The 18,985-nt window shown below is 42.0% G+C and overlaps 1 protein-coding gene across 3 annotated transcripts in view; it reads left to right on the top strand.

Annotated features, from left to right (window-relative positions):
* RNF216 (ring finger protein 216) overlaps window positions 1-18,985 on the top strand; it is a 168,293-nt gene that overhangs the window by 64,437 nt on the left and 84,871 nt on the right. For all 3 annotated transcript variants that reach the window (XM_058569334.1, XM_058569336.1, XM_058569335.1), the window contains 3 exons: window positions 3,793-3,930; window positions 5,874-6,022; window positions 6,584-6,662. In XM_058569334.1, coding sequence (XP_058425317.1) covers window positions 3,793-3,930; window positions 5,874-6,022; window positions 6,584-6,662 — 366 coding nt within the window. The remainder of the gene's footprint in view (window positions 1-3,792; window positions 3,931-5,873; window positions 6,023-6,583; window positions 6,663-18,985) is intronic.

The following is an 18,985-nucleotide window of genomic DNA, read 5'->3' on the forward strand; positions in this document are numbered from 1 at the left end:
TTCAAAGAACCAGCTCTTGGCTTTATTAATTTTTCCTATTTTTTTTTTAGTCTCTATTTCATTTATTTCTGCTCTGATTTTTATTGTTTCCCTTCTTCTACTGATTTTGGGCTTTGTTTGTTCTTTTTCCAGTTCTTTTAGGTGCATTGTTAGATTGTTTATTTGAGATTTTCCTTGTTTTTTGAGATAGGGCTGTATTGCTATAAACTTACCTCTTAGAACCGCTTTTGCTGTATCCCATAAATTCTGGCAGGTCGTATTTTCATTTTCATTTGTCTCCAGGTATTTTTTGATTTATTCTTTGATTTCTTCGTTGACCCAGTCGTTGTTCAGTAGCATTTTGTTTAATCTCCACATATTTGTGGCTTTTCTGATTTTCTTCCTATAGTTGATTTCCAGTTTCATACCGTTGTGATCAGAAAAGATGCTTGGTATTATTTCAGTCTTCTTAAATTTATGGAGACTTGTTTTGTGGCCTAATATGTGATCAGTCCTGGAGAATGTTCCATGTGCATTTGAAAAGAACGTGTATTCTTTGGTTTTTGGATGGAATGCTCTGTATATATCTACTAGGTCCATCTGTTCTAGTGTGTCATTTAAGGCCAGTGTTTCCTTATTGATCTTCTGTTTGGATGATCTATCCATTGGTGTAAGTGGAGTGTTAAAGTCCCCTACTATTATTGTGTTACTATCTATTTCTCTTTTTATGTCTGTTAATAATTGCTTTATATATTTAGGTGCCCCTACATTGGGTGGGTAGATATTTACAAGTGTTATATCCTCTTGTTGGATTGTTCCCTTGATCATTATGTAATGCCCTTCTTTGTCTCTTTTTACAGTTTTTGTTTTAAAGTCTATTTTGTCTGATATGAGTACTGCTACCCCAGCTTTCTTTTCATTGCCATTTGCATGGAGTATCTTTTTCCATCCCTTCACTTTCATTTTGTGAGTGTCTTTGGTAAGTCTGAAGTGTGTCTCTTGTATGCAGCATATATATGGGTCTTGGTATTTTATCCAGTCAGCCACCCTATGCCTTTTAATTGGGGCATTTGGTCCATTGACGTTTAAAGTAGCTATTGATAAGTATGTACTTACTGCCATTTTTTAACTTTTTTTCTCAGTGTTTTAGTAGTCCTTCTCTGTTCCTTTCTCCTTCTGTACAGAATTGATGGTCTCTTTAGCTTGACCTCTGCCTGAAAGCTCTACTCTTTAACTCCCCTCCTCCCTCATTTTATGTTTTTGATATCATATCTAACCTCTTTTTTGTGCATTTGTATCCATTGCCCTCTTATCATGGAAATAGATAATTTTTCCTATTTGCGGTCTTCTCTTTTCCCCTTAAATCAGTCCCTTTAACATTTCTTGTAGCACTGGTTTCTTGGTGACAAACTCCTTTAATTTTTGCTTGTCTGGGAAATTTTTGATCTCTCCTTCCATTTTGAATGATAATCTTGCTGGGTAGAGTATTCTTGGCTGTAAGTTTTTTCCTTTTAGCACTTTAAATATATCTTGCCACTCTCTTCTAGCCTGTAAGGTTTCTGCTGAGAAGTCAGCTGATAGCCTTATGGGGTTTCCTTTGTATGTAACTTGTCTTTCTCTGGCAGCCTTTAGGATTCTCTCTTTATCTTTAATTCTAGACATTTTGATTATGATGTGTCTTGTTGTGGGCGTCTTTGGGTTTATCTTGTTTGGGGCTCTCTGTGCTTCCTGTACCTGGATGTCTGCTTCCTTCCTTAGGTTAGGGAAGTTTACATCTATTATTTCTTGAAATAGATTCTCTGCCCCTTTGTCTCGCTCTTCTCCTTCCGGGACACCTATAACACGGATGTTAGTGCGCTTGATGTTGTCCCAGAGGTCCCTTAGACTGTCCTCACTCTTTTTAATTCTTTTCTCTTTTACCTGTTTGGCTTGGGTAATTTCTTCTAGTCTTTCGTCCAGCTCACAGATCCATTCTTCTGTATCCTCTACTCTGCTTTTGAGTCCCTCTAGCAAATTTTTCATTTCCAGTATTGTATTCTTCATTTCTGATTGGTTCTTTTTTATCTCTTCCATTTCTTTGTTGACATTCTCACTGAGTTCATCTATTCTTCTCCCCACATCAGTGAGCATCCTTAACACTCTTAGTTTGAACTCCCTGTCGGGTAGGTTGCTCATTTCTGTTTCACTTAGTTTCTTTTCTGGAGTTTTGTCCTGTTCCCTTACTTGGAATGTATTCCTTTGCCTCCTCATTTTGCCTCTTTCCCTGTGCTTGTGTCTACTTATTAGGTAGGTCAGCTATGTCTCCTGCTCCTGGATAGGTGACCTTATACAAGTGATGCCTTAGGAGTCCTGCAGTGTGCTTCCCTCAGTTCTCAATGTTCCAGGGGTGACCCCTATGTGGGCTACGTGTCCTTCTGTTGTGGCCTGTTTGCTCTCCCTGTATGCGTCCAGATAGGTAGAGTTATGCTCCTGGTCAGCTGTTGTATTGCTTAGCTGTTTGTAGTTGTTGTGGGCCCTTCAGTCTCTTCATCAGGTGTGGGGAGCCCCAGCTCAGTTGGCTGCAAGTTCTAATACCCCATTTGTGTTGCAGTATTTCTTTTAAGTGAGTAGGCCCCTAGCATGGCAGGTTGTTAGGCTCAGGGCCTTACAATTGCTATAAGCCTCCAGCCTTTAGGTCTCTTGTCAGCTCTCTGAGGATTGCAGCTGGGTGGGGCTGGCCTCAGGCACAGCAGCACCCAATTGTTTCAGACTTTGGGAGGTGGGGCAAACCCCCTATGTGGGTCTTTGAGAAGCACAAGTCTTCTGCAGCTGACAAGCCCTGCCGCCCACAGGTCCACACACACAGTCAACACAGTCCTGCCCCATGTGTGTGCCCCGACCTCCCAAAGTGGACCCAGTCTCTCCACGGCGGGACCCCACACACTCCACCCCTGCCCCACACTCTCCACCTGCTCCTTGTGCATGCCCTGCCCCACTGAAGTTGGCTCAGTTGCCAGGCTGCAGAGAATCCAGTCACCAATCTAGGCAGGCCCACAAGTTGCCTGAGGGCTTGTTGTTGGGTGGGGCCAGTCTCTAGGGTGGGCTGCCTGCCCTGGCTGAGCTGGATTAAATCGGTGCTCTAGTGGGTGGGGCAGACCTGGGCTAGCAGGCCCCAGGGAGAACTCCAATGGCGTCTGTGTCAGCATGCTCACACCAGGCCACAACAGTGGCTGCAGCCAATGTCCCAGTCCCTGGAGAGGTCTCACCTCTCACCAAGATGCACACAGGGCCTATTAGGTGAGTCTCTTTTCACCAAAGCACGGTGCACCTTTCTTTCTGGTGATTTTAGGGTGCTTTCTGAAACGGGCGAGTTTGCGCGCAGGCCCTTTAAGAGCCGGTTTTAATTTCTTTGTGAACCAGGTTTTCTGGGGGTACTCCCCAATGCTTTAGTAGCAGGCAAAGTCAGATATTCTGCCACTCGTCTCGATTGTGCTGGGTCCCCAAAATGCCTACAGCGGGGCCGCTCCCCAGCTCAGGGCCCTGCGCCTCTAGGGAGGCTGCGTACCTTTGGGCTGCTCCCGGGCGGCCGTGAAGCTGGCGGCTTGTAAAGGTGGCGTTTTTTTTTCCCTCCCCAGAAGGGAGTTTCTCCCTCTTCCACCTCAATTAGGATTGTCCTTTGTTGCAGGAGTTCCTCTTATCCAGTTTTCAGTTCTGTCTCGGGTAATTTTTCCACAAGTAGTTGTAAATTGGCTGTGTCTGCAGGAGGAGGTGAGTTCAGAGTCTGCCTACGCCGCCATCTTGACTTCTCTCTCGTGTGTTTCTGATGGGCTGCAGGATGGCCAGCTGATTGAGTGCCGCTGCTGCTATGGGGAATTTCCATTTGAGGAGCTGACACAGTGTGCAGATGCTCACTTGTTTTGCAAGGAGTGTCTCATCAGATATGCCCAAGAGGCGGTCTTTGGATCTGGAAAGGTAAGAACTATAATACGTCCATGTAGGAAACATTCACAGTCTGTCTGAGGAGACTACGTTTATAGACAAGTGTAAATGCCTCATGGAAGTGTCTTTTCTGGAGTGAGATAGAACTCTACTAAGACATGCTAATGTGTGATTCTTAGACAGTCCCTGATTTGTGTGATTATATTGGTAATCACAGCAAATTTCTTTTTAGGAAATGGCATAATTTTTCCATACCCTGTGCTTTCCTTCACAGGAGCACCTGCTTCTTCACTCATCTTCCTGGTTATAATAAAAATGAAGGATGAACTCAAAAAGAGAGATCCTTGTAGCCTGTTTGAATATATCAGAGTGCATTAGTATTTTTTTTTTTGTAAATTTTTTAAAGGATTTTATAGTTGTATTAAAATGAATTAACTGTTTTATACAAGATCATATTTCTCTTTCCAAAGTAATTTTCTCTTGACACCAGCATTACACAATGTGGAAAGGAATTTTGTTTTGTTTAATGAACACTTAAAAACCAAAATTGGTTTTTCGTAAACACCTGACCAATAATCAAATCACTCGACATCAATTATTCTAAGGTCAGTTGTAGTTTAGTCCAGGACTAACAATTATGAACATAGTGGTTATGATCGGCAGAATAATGGCCCCCCAAAGACGTCCATGTCCTGATCCCCAGAACCTGCGAATATGTTATCTTACTTGACAAAGGAGAATTAAAGTTGCTAATCAGATGATCTTAAAATAGGGAGATTGTGCTGAATTATCCAGGTGGGCCTAATGTAATCACAAAGGTTCTTAAAATGAACGAGAGAGGCAGAAGAGAAGGTCACAGTGATGTGGCATGAGGAGGACTCAACCTGCTGTTAGTGGCTTTGAAGGTGAAGTCAGAGCCCTCTGGTCCAGCTGTTCCAGAGACCATCCTCCTTTCAGTTGGAAGAGTTTTAGTCACCTGACTCCATCTGAAAGGGATAGGAACTGGAGGCTTTTCAAACAATCCCCCTGTTTTTAGTTTATATTCCTGTCAGTCCCCTCCCCCCTCACCCACACCTCTGCCTTCCAAGAGGTCTAGACCTCCAGCCTTTCCAGGGGCTGTAGAGGAAATCACCTTGCTTCTCATGAGTATCTCTTTTTCAGATGCTGAGCTGTGACCTTCCTCCTCCAGTCTGCTAAGCCATTTACCCTTCCTCATCCAGTTTCCATCTTCATGTATAGTCATACATCACATAACGACATTTCGGTCAATGAGGACCACATATATGATGGTGGTCCCATAAGATTAGTACCATATAGTCTAGCTGTGTAGTAGGCTATACCATCTAGGTTTGTGGAAGTACGTTCTGTGATGTTCACACAGTGATGAAATCATCTAACGACGCATTTCTCAGAGCATATCCCTGTCATTAAGCAATGCATGATTGTGTTGCAGTTTGGGCTGATAGATCCTCTGGTGGTATCAAGGATGGATTTTGTGTTTTTGTTTCATGGTTTCCTTGTTGCTTTGGGTGTGGTTTCTCAGAGAAGAAGGGACAGAGAATCTTTACCATCTCAAAATCTGTTCTTTGTGTGTGTGTGTGTGAGGAAGATTAGACCTGAGCTAACATCTGTTGCCAATCCTCCTCTTTTTTTTTTTTGCTGAGGAAGATTGGCCTTGGGCTAACATCCGTGCCCATCTTCCTCTACTTTATGTGTGGGATGCCTGCCACAGCATGGCTTGATGAGCGGTGCATGAGTCCACAGCCAGGATCCAAACCTGCGAACTGCGGGCCGCCGAGGCGGAGTGTGCGAACCTAACCACTATGCCACTGGGCCAGCTCCATCAAAATCTGTGTTCTTAACCACTGTTTATTTGCTTCCTATTGAAAGATGCTGTTAACCACTGAGGCTTTTTGTTTTTCTGAAAACTTTCTTGAATTTTCTTTTTTTTTTCCCTCCTGACTTTATCATTCTAGTCAGAGCTCAGCTGCATGGAAGGCAGCTGCACGTGTTCATTCCCAACCAGCGAACTGGAGAAGGTGCTTCCCCAGAACATCCTGTGTAAATACTATGAGCGAAAAGCTGAAGAAGAAGTTGCTGCAGCCTATGCTGATGAGCTTGTCAGGTGAGTTCTCAGAGTTGGAGGATTTCATCTATCATCTCATTCCCCATTAGGAAGACTCCCTGAGCACTTGATCAGACGATGAAAATTCTGTAACAAAGCTATGTCTTCTAGGTTTTCTGCCATTTCTTGCTGAGAAGTAAGAGAATAATTTTATTAATGGAAAAATCTGCAGTTCAGATTTTTAGCTACATTCTTTGGCACCTCTTAATCATCTGGCTTTTGTAGATACAATCACTGTGCATTGTGTTAGAGGAAAAGTGACATGTGCAAGGAGTTGTCAGAAGGGTAGGGGATAGATGTTCATTGAATGGTTTACACTGAGGCAGGACCTAGAATGGCACCTCCATTTCCTGGTAAGAGTCAGCACAAAGGAGAGCCTCAGTCTCTGTTCTAATGCAAAGTAAGGAGTAAAAGGAGATATAACTTTATATATATATATATGTATATATACGTGTATATATGCTGTCCAGCTGAAAACTCCATCTTAGTATGAACAGTCATGTAGAACCAAATCAGGCCTTAATACTCTGAGTGATGTCCTTTCTGCTGTTTTGACTCTAGATGCCCCTCCTGTAGCTTTCCTGCTCTGTTGGACAGTGATGTGAAGAGGTTCAGTTGTCCCAATCCTCGCTGCCGAAAGGTACAGAGGCAAATTTCTTTCTAGATTTATGTTTGAATTATGGTATTATGGGCTACCCTAATGGCACAGATATCTGCTGGTTATCTGCATGCTGACCCATGAGAAGGATTTCTGCGCTCTCCTTTTCTTGAAAGCAAATGAAGATTGGTACATTGTGAGTGGTGGTTGACATAGTTACAGAGATGGAGGCAACTTGGGGAATTCCAGTCACAAAGCTCTGGATCCCTGTTTTATGCCATCTTCCTGTAAGGGCAGATATTGTAATGTAAAATATGAAAGGTTTTGTGTGTTTTCCATTGTGCCAGCATCTTTCTTCCTTGCTCTGTTCACCACCCTATTGTGCTCAGATACCTCCACTCTGCGTGCGCGCACATACACGTACACACGCACATACTTCCTGCCATTTTCAAGGTCCAGAGGACACTTCTATGATTAAAGTACTGGGCATTATGGTAACATCTCTATCGCGTCTGGTAGTGTATTCACTCAGCTGTTCTTATAAGAACAGATTGTGTCAGGTGAGACCAAAGCTGTCTAGCCACCCTGCTGCTGAAAATATTTCTTCTTTTTTTTTTTTTTTCTAATTTTCTATTAGAGAACATTTCCAGAAATATTTTTCACAAAAACATGTAAACATTTTTGCAAATTATAAGATTCCCTTCAGAAAATTAATGCTGTCACTTCAGCTACTTTTTGTTTTGTTTTGTTTTTTGGTTTTTTTGTTTTTGCTTATTTGGTTTTTTTGTGTGTGTGTGTGCAATTTTTGTTGTACATTATTGTTTATCAGTCACCATATAAGTGCATCCCTCCACCCTTTGTGCCCACTCCCCACCCCCCTAGCCCCTGGTAACCACCAAACAGTTCTGTGTGTCTGTGTGTTGGTTTATCTTCCACTTATGAGTGAAATCATGCACTGTTTGTCTTTCTCTTTCTGGCTTATTTCACTTAACATAATACCCTCCAGGTCCATCCATGTTGTTGCAAATGGGACGATTTTATCTTTTTTTATGGCTGAGTAGTATTCCATGGTATATATATACCACATCTTCTTTATCCAGTCATTAGTCGAGGGACTCTTGCGTTGCTTCTATGTCTTGGCTGTAGTGAATAATGCTGTGATGAACATAGGGGTGCATAAGCCTCTTTGGATTGTTGATTTCACGTTCATTGGGTAGATACCCAGTAGTGGGATAGCTGGATCATAAGGTATTTCTATTTTTAATTTTTTGAGGAATCTCCATACTGTTTTCCATAGAGGCTGCACCAGCAGTGGATTAGGGTTCCCATTTCTCCACAGCCTCTCCAGCATTTGTTGGTTGTTCTCTTGGTGATTATAGCCATTCTAACGGGTGTAAGGTGATATCTTAGTATGGTTTTGATTTGCATTTCCCTGATGACTAGTGATGTTGAGCATCTTTTCATGTGCCTATTGGCCATCTGTATATCTTCTTTGGAGAAGTGTCTGTTCATTTCCTCTGCCCATTTTTTGATTGGGTGGTTTGTTTTTTTGTTATTCAGTTGTGTGAGTTATTTATATATTATGGAGATTAATCCCTTGTCAGATGTATGGTTTGCAAATATTTTTTCCCAGCTGGTGGGTTCCCTATTCATTTTGATCCTGGTTTCATTTGCCTTGTAGAAAAAAATCTTTCTTCTCTTTAACTAGACTGCTAGTCTGTGAACTAAGAATGTCTTAAAATTTGTCAACTATTTATAAGCCACTTAGATTTTTTAACAAATATTGGCGTCCACCCAGACAAGTATGTTTTAAGCCATTTTTCTAAAATAGCATGATCAGAGGTAAACGTTATAATATCTCTGCCTTATGGGGGAATGAAGAAATTAAAGTAGATGTTGGAAAAGGAAGGAGAAACTAAATTAAAGGACTGAAACTTTGTTTCTTTTGTTTTCAACATTAACATTTCTTTGTAAAATCTGGATGTATTCTTACAAGTGATGTATCCATTTAATAATTTGTCCCCACCCTAGGCTGTTGCTATAACAATTATCCCAACAATCTCAGGCATCTTGGAACTAAGCAGAGTAACTGACTGTCCTTATGTGTTTCCAGTGTGTCAGGCACTGGAATGCCTGGGAAGGCAGTGCCTGAGCTAGGATACAGAGAGCAAGGAGGCAATAGCCAAGGGAAGGAAAGAGTAGGAGTGAAGTGAAAGTGAGTATGTTGGAATGTTCTAGGTCCGAGCAGAGTAGCGTCCTGGACACTGACAGGTACCAAGAGCATGAAGGGGAAGGCTCATGAGCTGGATGGAGCCAGGGCCATATAGGCCTTGGACACCATTCTGAGGCAAGGGGACAAGGGGATTGAAATATCAAGAAGATCTGTTTGGCTGTCGAGTAATCCCTGTGAGAGATGCATGTCACTGCCACCGCCTCTGGAGTCTCCATGAATTGCCAAGATGGAGCTGGGAACTACATTTCCTGTATGATTCCAAATTAGACTTTACCAGTGAAACTGCTCACATATGATTTGGAAGGCCAAAGAGAAGGGAAAGCCATTATTCTCCAAAGACAGTTACAGGCAGGCATGAGGGCACATGTGACTCTGAAATAACATCCCAGGAGTGTCTTGAGAACATCCAACCTGGGATGTCAGTGAAAGCTTCCCAGAGGCTCTTAAGATCCTCGACAGAATCACCAGATAATCCTGCTTCCTGTCTGTGGGAGGAATATACATGCCCTGTTGAACTTGGAGGTGGCCTTGTAGCTTCCTTTGGCCAGTGAAATGTGAGTGTGGGTGAGATAGGTCACTTGAAGAAAAAGTGGTAAAAACATACTTCAAGATGATGTCAGCAAGATGGTGCAATAGGCAGTCCCAGACCCTCCTTCCCCCACAGAAACACCAATTCAACAATACACAGACCAGTTCCCTTGCGAGAAATCTAGACACCAGTTAAGAGGCTCCTGCACTCCCAACAGTGCAAAGCCAGCTGCACTCAAGCCTGTAGGAGAATTCATGGAACTCATTCACCAGAGCCCCTCCCACCAGCACATGCAGTGAAATTGAGAGGAAACTCCTAACTCTTGGCTTTTCCCTAGGGAGGGAAAGAGAAGACTGAAGCAGCTAACATCCAGACTTCTCAGGGGACTACCCAAAGCGCTGGCTTCTGTCTTTCCTGAATCTAAGCACTTACGGGAAGAGGCACCAGGTTGAGACTGCTGAGAGCAAAGGCAACAGTTTGGACTAGCATACCCTCACTCACCACTGCCCCTCTCCTCTACTTAGTGTGGAAAGAGTTGGAGTGTGTGTCAGTCCAACATTCCAGTTTTTGGAGGACTGCCCAAAGAACTGGTTTCTGTCTCTCCTGACTTGGAGCACTGACAGGACCCCACATACTCTAGATGCCTGGAGGCCTCTGAGAACAAAAGAGAGCTGGGAGGCTTGCTGCTACTCCAGAGGACCTGGAGTATAGCAGACAGAGGCTATTACAGCTCCGTGGCTTCTCTTTCAGGAGAAAGGAGAGTGGAGCATGCACCAGTGTTCCAACTTCTTGGGGGGTTCTCCAAAGGACTGGTTTCTCTCTTGCCCAACTCAGTGTGCTGATGAGACGCCATACTGTAGATGCCTGGGGGTGCTGAGAACAAAAAAGCTGAGCAGCTTAGAGCATCTCCAGAGAACCTTCAGTACTATAGACAGACACTAGAGGGAGCAAGAAATTACAAGTTCCTGAAAAAAAGAAATCGGCATAACCTCTTTAATTGGGAGTTTACACACATAAGTCCAGAGAAGACATATCCAGAGAAGAGGTTTGAGAGGCCCCCAGACATGTGTTTTTTCAGATGTGTGGATCCCGACACAAAGTAACAAGGCACAAGAAGAAACATGGTCTAACCAAAGGAACAAAATAAATCTCTAGAAACCAATGCTGAAGAAATGGAGGTATGTGAATTACCTGACAAAGAATTCAAAATAATCATCATAAAGATGCTCAATGAGCTCAGGAAAATTATACATGAACAAAATGAGAGTAACAACAAAGAGAAAATATTTAAAAGAACAGAACAAAATTTGGAGCTGAAGAATACGGTAACTTTTACAGTAGTGAAAATTGTACTAGAGGGGTTCAACAGCAGACTTGATCAAGCAGAAGAAAGAATCACTGAACTCAAAGACAGGTCATTTGAAATTATCTAGTCCAAAGAGCAAAAAGAAAAAAGAATGAAGGGTGAGGAAAGCTTAAGGGACATATAGGACACCATCAGGTAGACCAAGGTACGCATTAAGACAGTCCCAGAAGGAGGAGAGAGAGAGAGAAAAAGAAGCAGAAAGCTTATTTGGAAACAGTGGCCCAAAACTTCCGAAAGCTGGGGAAGGAAGTGGACTTCCAGGTTCAAGAAGCCAAATGGAACCCACTTAAGATGAAACCAGACACTTTATAATCAAATTGTCAGAAGTCAAAGAGAATTTTGAAAACAGCAAGAGAAAAGCAACTTGTATGTACATTGAAGCTCCTGTAAGATCCTCAGTGGATTTCTCAACAGAAACCTAGCAGGACAGAAGAGAGTAAGATGATATACTCAAAGTGCTAAAGAATAAAAGAAAAAACTGTCAGTCAAGAAGGATATCTGGCATGCCTGTTCTTCAAAAGTGAGGGAGGAATTAAGACATTCTCAGATAAACAAAAACTGTAGGAGTTCATCACCACTAGACGTGCCTTACAAGAAATGCTAAAGGAAGTCCTTCAAGTTGAAATGAAAGGAGCTGGATAGCAACACAAAAGCTCATGAAGGTATAAAGCTCACTGGTAAAGGTAGATATATAGACAAACACAGAATACTGTGATGTGTGTGTATGTAATCACTTTTAACTCTGGTATAGAATTTAAAAGACAAAAGTGTAAAACATAACTATATAAAAATACGTTAATGGATACACAATATAAAAATGTAATTTATGACATCAGTAACATAAAAGGGGGGTAAAAGAGTAGAATTTTTGTATGTGATCGAAGTTATCAGCTTAAAATAGATTGTTATAAATATGCACAAAAGAAAGTTAAAAAGGAATCAAAGCATGTCACTACAAAAAAGTCAACAAAACACAAAGGAAGACAGCAAGAGAGAGAAAAAGGCTACAAGATAGGGGGGGAAATGGCGATAGTAAATTCTCCCTTATCAGTAATTACTTTAAATGTAAATGGATTAAGCTCCCCAATGAAAAGACACGGAGTGGCTGAATATATTAAAAAAAAACCCAAGATCCAACTACAGCCATGCTGTCACTTAATGATGGGGATACATTCTGAGAGTGCATCGTTAGGCAGTTTCATCCTTGTGCAAACATCATAAGTGTACTTACTCAAACCTACATGGTATAGCCTACTACACAGCTAGGCTTTATGTTACTTATGGGGCCACCATTGTATATGTTGTCCATCATTGACCAAAACATCATTGTACAATGCATGACTATATTTTTCCTACAAAAGACTCACTTCAGATTTAAGGGCACACATAGGCTGAAAGCAAAAGGATAGAAAAAAAACGGCCGGCCCTGTGGCTTAGCGGTTAAGTGCACGCGCTCTGCTGCTGGCAGCCCGGGTTCAGATCCTGGGCGCGCACCGACACACCGCTTCTCCGGCCATGCTGAGGCCGCGTCCCACATACAGCAACTAGAGGGATGTGCATCTATGACATACAACTATCTACTGGGGCTTTGGGGGAAAAAATAAAATAAAATTAAAAAAAAATTTTTTTTTCAAAAGGATAGAAAAAGATATTCCATGCAGATGGTAACCAAAAGAGAGCTAGGGTGGCCATACTTATATCATACAAAATAGTCTAAGTCAAAAACTGTTACAAGAGGGGCTGGCCCGGTGGCGTAGCGGTTAAGTTAACGCGTTCCGCTTCGGTGGCCTGGGGTTTGCAGGTTCGGATCCTAGGCGCAGACCTACTCACCACTCATCAAGCCAAGCTGAGGTGGTGTCCCACATAGAAGAACTAGAAGGACCTATGACTGGGATATTCAGCTGTGTATTGGGGCTTTGGGGAGGGAACAAAGGAAAAAGAGGAAGACTGGCAACAGATGTTAGCTCAGGGCCAATCTTCCTCAAAAAAAAAAATAATTACAAGAGACCAAGGACATTATATAATGATAAAAGGGTCAACTCACCAGGAAGATATAACAGGGGTGAATACATATATGCACCCAACGTCAGTGCATCCAAACATATGAAGCAAACATTGGCCAATGTGAAGGGAGAAATAGACAGCAATACGATAACAGTAGGAGACTTCACTGCTCCTCTTTCAATAATGGATAGAACAAGCAGACAGAAGATCAGTAAGGAAACAGAGGACTTGAACAACACTATAGACCAGATGGACATAAGACATATACAGAACATTGCACCCAATAAGAGCAAGATACACACTCTTCTTAGGTATACATTTTATGAGGCCAGCATCACCCAAATACCAGCGCCAGAAAGAGACACCACAAGAAAAGAAAACTACAGACCAATGTCTGTGATGAATGTAGATGTAAAAGTCCTCAACAAAATGATAGCAAACTGAATTCAGCAGCACATTTTTTTTTTAGCTTTTTTTTGTGTGTGTGTGAGGAAGATCAGCCCTGAGCTAACATCCGTGCTAATCCTCCTCTTTTTGCTGAGGAAGACCGGCTCTGAGCTAACATCTATTGCCAATCCTCCTCCTCCCCCCCGCCCCAAAGCCCCAGTAGATAGTTGTACATCGTAGTTGCACATCCTTCTAGTTGCTGTACGTGGGACGCGGCCTCAGCACGGCCAGAGAAGCGGTGCGTCAGTGTGCGCCCGGGATCTGAACCCGGGCTGCCAGTAGCGGAGCGTGTGCTCTTAACTGCTAAGCCACAGGGCCGGCCCAGGCAGCACATTTAAAAAGATCATATACCATGATCAAATCGAATTTATCCCTGGGATGCAAGGGTGGTTGAACAAAAATCAGTTGGTGTGATACCCCACATTAACAGAATGAAGGATAAAAATCATATGATCATCTCACTAGATACAGAAAAAACGTTTAACAAAATTCAACACCCTTTCATAATAAAACACTCAGCAAATTAGGAATAGAAGGAAATTATCTTAATATAGTAAAGGCCATATATTAAAAGGCTACAGCTAATACACTAAACAGTGAAAAACTAAAAACTTCTCCACTAAGATCAAGAAAAAAGCAAGGATGTTCATTCTCGCCACTTGTATTTAACATAATACTGGAAGTCCTAGCCAGAACAGTAAGCAAGAAAAAGAAATAAAAGGCATCCAAATCAGAAAGGAAAAAGTAAATTTTCTCTGCTCGCAGATGACATGATCTTATATGTAGAATACTGTCAAGATTATACCAAAAAACTGTTAGAACTAATAAATTCAGCAAAGTTGCAGAATACAAAATGAACATACAGAAATTAGTTGTGTTTCTATATGCTAACAATGAACAATCCAAAAAGGAAATTAAAACAATCCCATTTACAGTAGCATCAAAAAGAATAAGATACTTAGGAATAAACTTAACCAAGGAGGTGAAAACCTCCGGTACAGTGAAAACCATAAAACGTTGATGAAAGAAATTAAAGAAGACACAAATAAGTAGAAAGACATCCATGTTCATGGGTTGGAAGATTTAATATTATTAAAATGTCATTCTACCCAAAGGCATCTACTGATTCGATGCAATCCCTATGAAAAGCCCAATGGCATTTTTTGCAGAAACAGAAAAACAATCCTAAAATTCATATGGAATCAAAAAGGACCCCAAATAGTGAGAACAATCTTGAGAAAAAAGAACAAAGCTGGAGGCCTCACACTTCCTGACTTCAAAGCATTACAAAGCTACAGTAATCAAAACAGTATGGTACTGGCATAAAGCCAGACATATAGACCAATGGAACAGACTAGAGAGCCCAGATATAAACTCGTACATAAACAGTCGGGGGTGCCAGGACTACACAATGGGGAAAGGATAGTCTCTTCAACAGATGGTGCTGGGAAAACTGGATAACCATGTGCAAAATAATGAAATTGGACATTATCTTATGCCGTATACAGAAATCGACTCAAAGTGGATTAAAGACTTAAACATATGACTGGAAACTATAAAACTGCTAGAAGAAGACATAGAGGAAAAGTTTCGTAACTTTGGTCCTGGTAATGGTTTTCTGGATATGACACTAAAAGCACAGACAACAAAACAAAAATACACAAATGGGACTACATCAAACTAAAAAGCTTCTAGGCAGCAAAGGAAACAACGGAGTGAAAAGGCAGCCTAGGGAATGGGAGAAAGTATTTGAAAACCGTATATCTGATAAAGGGGTTAATAGCCGTAATACGTAAGGAACTCCTACAACTCAATAACAAACCAAAAAAAAATAACAATAATAACCCAGTTAAAAAATGGGCAAAGGACCTGAACAGACATTTCTCCAAAGAAGATATAGAAATGGCCAACATGTATATGAAAAGGTGCTTGATGTCACTAGTTATCAGGGAAATGCAAATCAAAGCTACAGTGAAATATCACTTCACATCTATCAGGATGCCCACTATCAGGAAAAGAAAAAAAAAAAACAGAAAATAACAAGTGTTGGCAAGGATGTGGAGAAATTGAAACCCTTGTGCATTGTTGGTGGGAATGTAAAATGGTACAGCCACTATGGAAAATAGTATGGAGTGTCCTCAAAAAATTAAAAATAAAACTACCATATGACCTAGCAATCCCACTTCTGGATATTTAGCCAAAAGAATCGAAAACAGGATCTTGAAGAGATATTTGTATTCCCATGTTCATTGCAGCAGCATTCACAATAGCCAAGATACGGAAACAACCTAAATGTCCATCGACGGATGAATGGATACAGAAAATGTGGTCTATTCATACAATGGAATATTACTCAGTATTAAAAGAGGAGATCCTGTCATGCTACAATATGGATGAACCTTGAGGACATTATACTAAGTGAGATCAGCCAGTCACGAAAAGACAAATACCATATAATTCCACTTATAGAAGGTATCTAAAGTAGTCAAACTCGTAGAAGGCGAAAGTAGAATGGTGGTTGCCAGGAACTGGGGGAGGGAGAAATAAGGAGTTGTCATATAGTATTCAGTCATGCAAGATGCACAAGTTCTAGAAATGTGCTGTACAATAATGCACATATAGTTAACAATACTGTACTGTGCACTTAAAAATGTGGTATTAATAGGGCAGATTTCATGTTATATGGTTTTTACCACAATAAAAGAGAGCATGTGGTTCACGGTCGCTTGTCCTTCTGCTAAGATGGACATGTAGAAATAAGTCTGTTTGGAGCTACTGAAGTTTGAATTTGTTGCAACAGCATAGCCTAGCACATCCTGACAGATACAGATCATGAGAACCAAAACTGACTATGGGGGTGGAGAAAAAGGAACAGATTTGACAGATAATTTCGAGATAGGATTCCAAGGAGATATTCTGACTGTGGGGCTGGGGAGAAGTCCAAGTTCTCTGGTTTGGGCCACTAAGTGAGTGATGATGCTATTCACACAAAATTGGAAATAGAATAGAAAAAGATTCCAGGAGAGAAGAAGATCAGTTCTGTTTTGGACGTGTGGAGTTTTGAGAGTGGAGGTATTCAGTGTACTTATGTTTTCCCAGTGCCAGGGACACAGAAAGTTCTCAGTGATTATTTGGTAAGTGACTGGGGTCAGGAACACAAGGAGAGATCTGGGCTAGATTTTGGAGTCAGGAGTAAGAAGCATTGAAAGGAGGAAGCCCTGGGGATGGGCAGAGGACAGGGAACCCGTCGGGGAGCTCAGGAAGGCCAGGGTGGGGCCGTTTAGGGGTCACGGGAGTTACAGAATGCCACTAGCATTTTGATTAGTCTCATCAGATTTATAGATGAGTTTAGGGAGATTATTACCTTAAAGTTATTGAGTCCTGCTATGTAAGTTCAAAATATGTCTTTCCATTTATTCAAATCTTTTTATGTCCCTCAGTAATGTTTTACAGTGAAGAGAATGCGTCGTAAGGCATTATCGATCACCGTGTGCTTCAGAACTTGACGCTCACCTGTGGATAATAGCATTCACATTCTAGACTCACTTTCTGCTGTTAGGGTAAGGTCTGCAGGTATTTGACCCACTATGGAAAATAAAGTGAAAACTGTGTCTCATGTGTACCTGAGGCAGTGACAGCAGGTTGCAGGGAGATTACAATTACAGCCAAGCCTTTCTGTCCTTGTTATGAGCTATGGAAAGAGTCGCCGCTAGGTGGCACCGATACTCCGTGAGAAAAGGTGTTTTTCTTAGGCATTTCAAAAGTATGTGTGTCAGCAAAACACTATTTTGTAAGCAGGACTGACAGAATTCTTTTAGGCTTAGTACCAAAGCAAGCCACTACATGCATTCAGAATTTAACATCAACAATGTCAGTGTTGTTAGGGCATAGGCTTTTACCTTTTTCACTTGTACAAATTCTTCATGGCATCCTTTCTCTTCAGGTAGATGGCTAAACCATCCATTAATCCTTGAGGATTCCTAACGTTTAAGAAATGACCCACAAGCTAATTTTGGCCCTTATGAGACTAAGGGTATCTGCTTCTGCATTACACTATCTTTGCCAGTAATCTAAACTCTGGTTAGATTTCCAGGAACTTGTCACGCTAACATGAGGCCTTTATATTAATGCATTATCTAGAGGGCTTGAATGCCTGGAATCATTCCCCTGAAATCCCTGAAGAATAAGACATTATATCTTTGATGAAATGGAGAGTGAGTCTTTGTTTCATTGATACGATGGAATGCTTTTGTCAAGGCCCTCAGCGCATGTTCTCAGACAAAGGATTCATCAGTTTGTTTTCAGCGTGCTGCTTTCAGGAATGAGTTGGATATGTTTGGTGTGGGACTGCAGGCTGTTAGATAAAAAAATTTGCAGGCAATGCTTCTGGACTATTTCTTCTTACGGTCAGAAACTTCCTGTTAATTCTTTCTCCACCTTTCCAGAACCATAACTTTCCTCCATAAACTTAGAGGTATGTAAGTAAAACTTTCCGGAAAGGTAGCCAGGGCCACAAGGTAGAGGTTTCAGAATACTCAGCATCGGGCCGGCCCCGTGGCTTAGTGGTTAAGTGTGTGCGCTCCGCTGTTGGCGGCCCCGGTTCGGATCCCGGACGCGCACCGACGCACCGCTTCTCCGGCCAGGCTGAGGCCGCGTCCCACATACAGCAACCAGAAGGATGTGCAGCTATGACATACAACTATCTACTGGGGCTTTGGGGGAAAATAAATAATAAAAAAAGAATACTCAGCAGCAACTCCTGAGGAAGGGAAACCATCAGGTGGTGAGACTTTAATCAGAATAATTCTGAAGAACACCTAGTTTAGTATCTTTTAATGGAGCCTGTGAATGTGTAAGCACTCATCTTTTCCCGATGTCACTTAATAGTTGTTTTTATGTCTCTTTCTCATCCTCCAACTCTCTTCCTTACTTTTTTCCACCTTTTCCAGGCCCCATCCTATCTTTTGAGCATTCAGTGTTATTGACTCTATTGTAGTGAAATAGAACCAAAATTCTCATCTGCAGTGAACCAATTTGTTACTAAACAATAGGCATCTGCAGCTGCCTACAGTAGCTGATTGGCTGCGTGAAGAGAATGTAAATGAGTCTGGACCAGCTGCCAGTGCCAGGGCGGCTCCAGCTGTGACAGTGGATGGGTGGCACTTATTAGCAGCACTATAATTTGAGGCCCAGCCAGTCAGCTGACTCCTGTGCTGAGCACAGGCCTTTACATTTATCTAGGTGTGAATGAAGCTTCATCCTCTTGTTCTCACTATCAGGGAGAACCTTTATTCAGGAAGTAACATTGATGAGAACCAAATATCTGGGTAACAAAAGGATTGTTAAGTCACCAAATGAGGGCTCATTTACTGGTGTGGAAGTCCGTGCTGCATGATGCAAGTCCACAAAGGGTGGACTTCCTTTGTGAGTCACCCTTTGAGAAGGGTGAGAATTCCTTCCCAGGGATTCGGCCTGCCCCTGCCTCTCTCCAGGTAAGTGACATCCTTCAGAGTCCATGGGTTCCGGCTGAATAGCTTAAGACCTCAGGCCACAGTGGTATGCAGGTGCGTTGGGTAGGGTGCCTTGCAGATCTCTCAGCTCCCATTGGTCCCACAGCCACCCTGTGAAGTAGACACTGACATGTGAAGTTGGGTGGTAGTAAATGGTGGAGCTGAGAACTTGAAGGGAGGCCTCCCTGCCCCAAATACAGTCCCAGAGTAGATCCTAAACGCCATCCCTGTGAGCCATCCTCTCATCAAGCACTGAGCAGAGCTGGTATGTAGCAA

This window comes from Diceros bicornis, chromosome 26 (genome assembly GCF_020826845.1).
Source record: "Diceros bicornis minor isolate mBicDic1 chromosome 26, mDicBic1.mat.cur, whole genome shotgun sequence".
Lineage (NCBI taxonomy): Eukaryota > Metazoa > Chordata > Mammalia > Perissodactyla > Rhinocerotidae > Diceros > Diceros bicornis.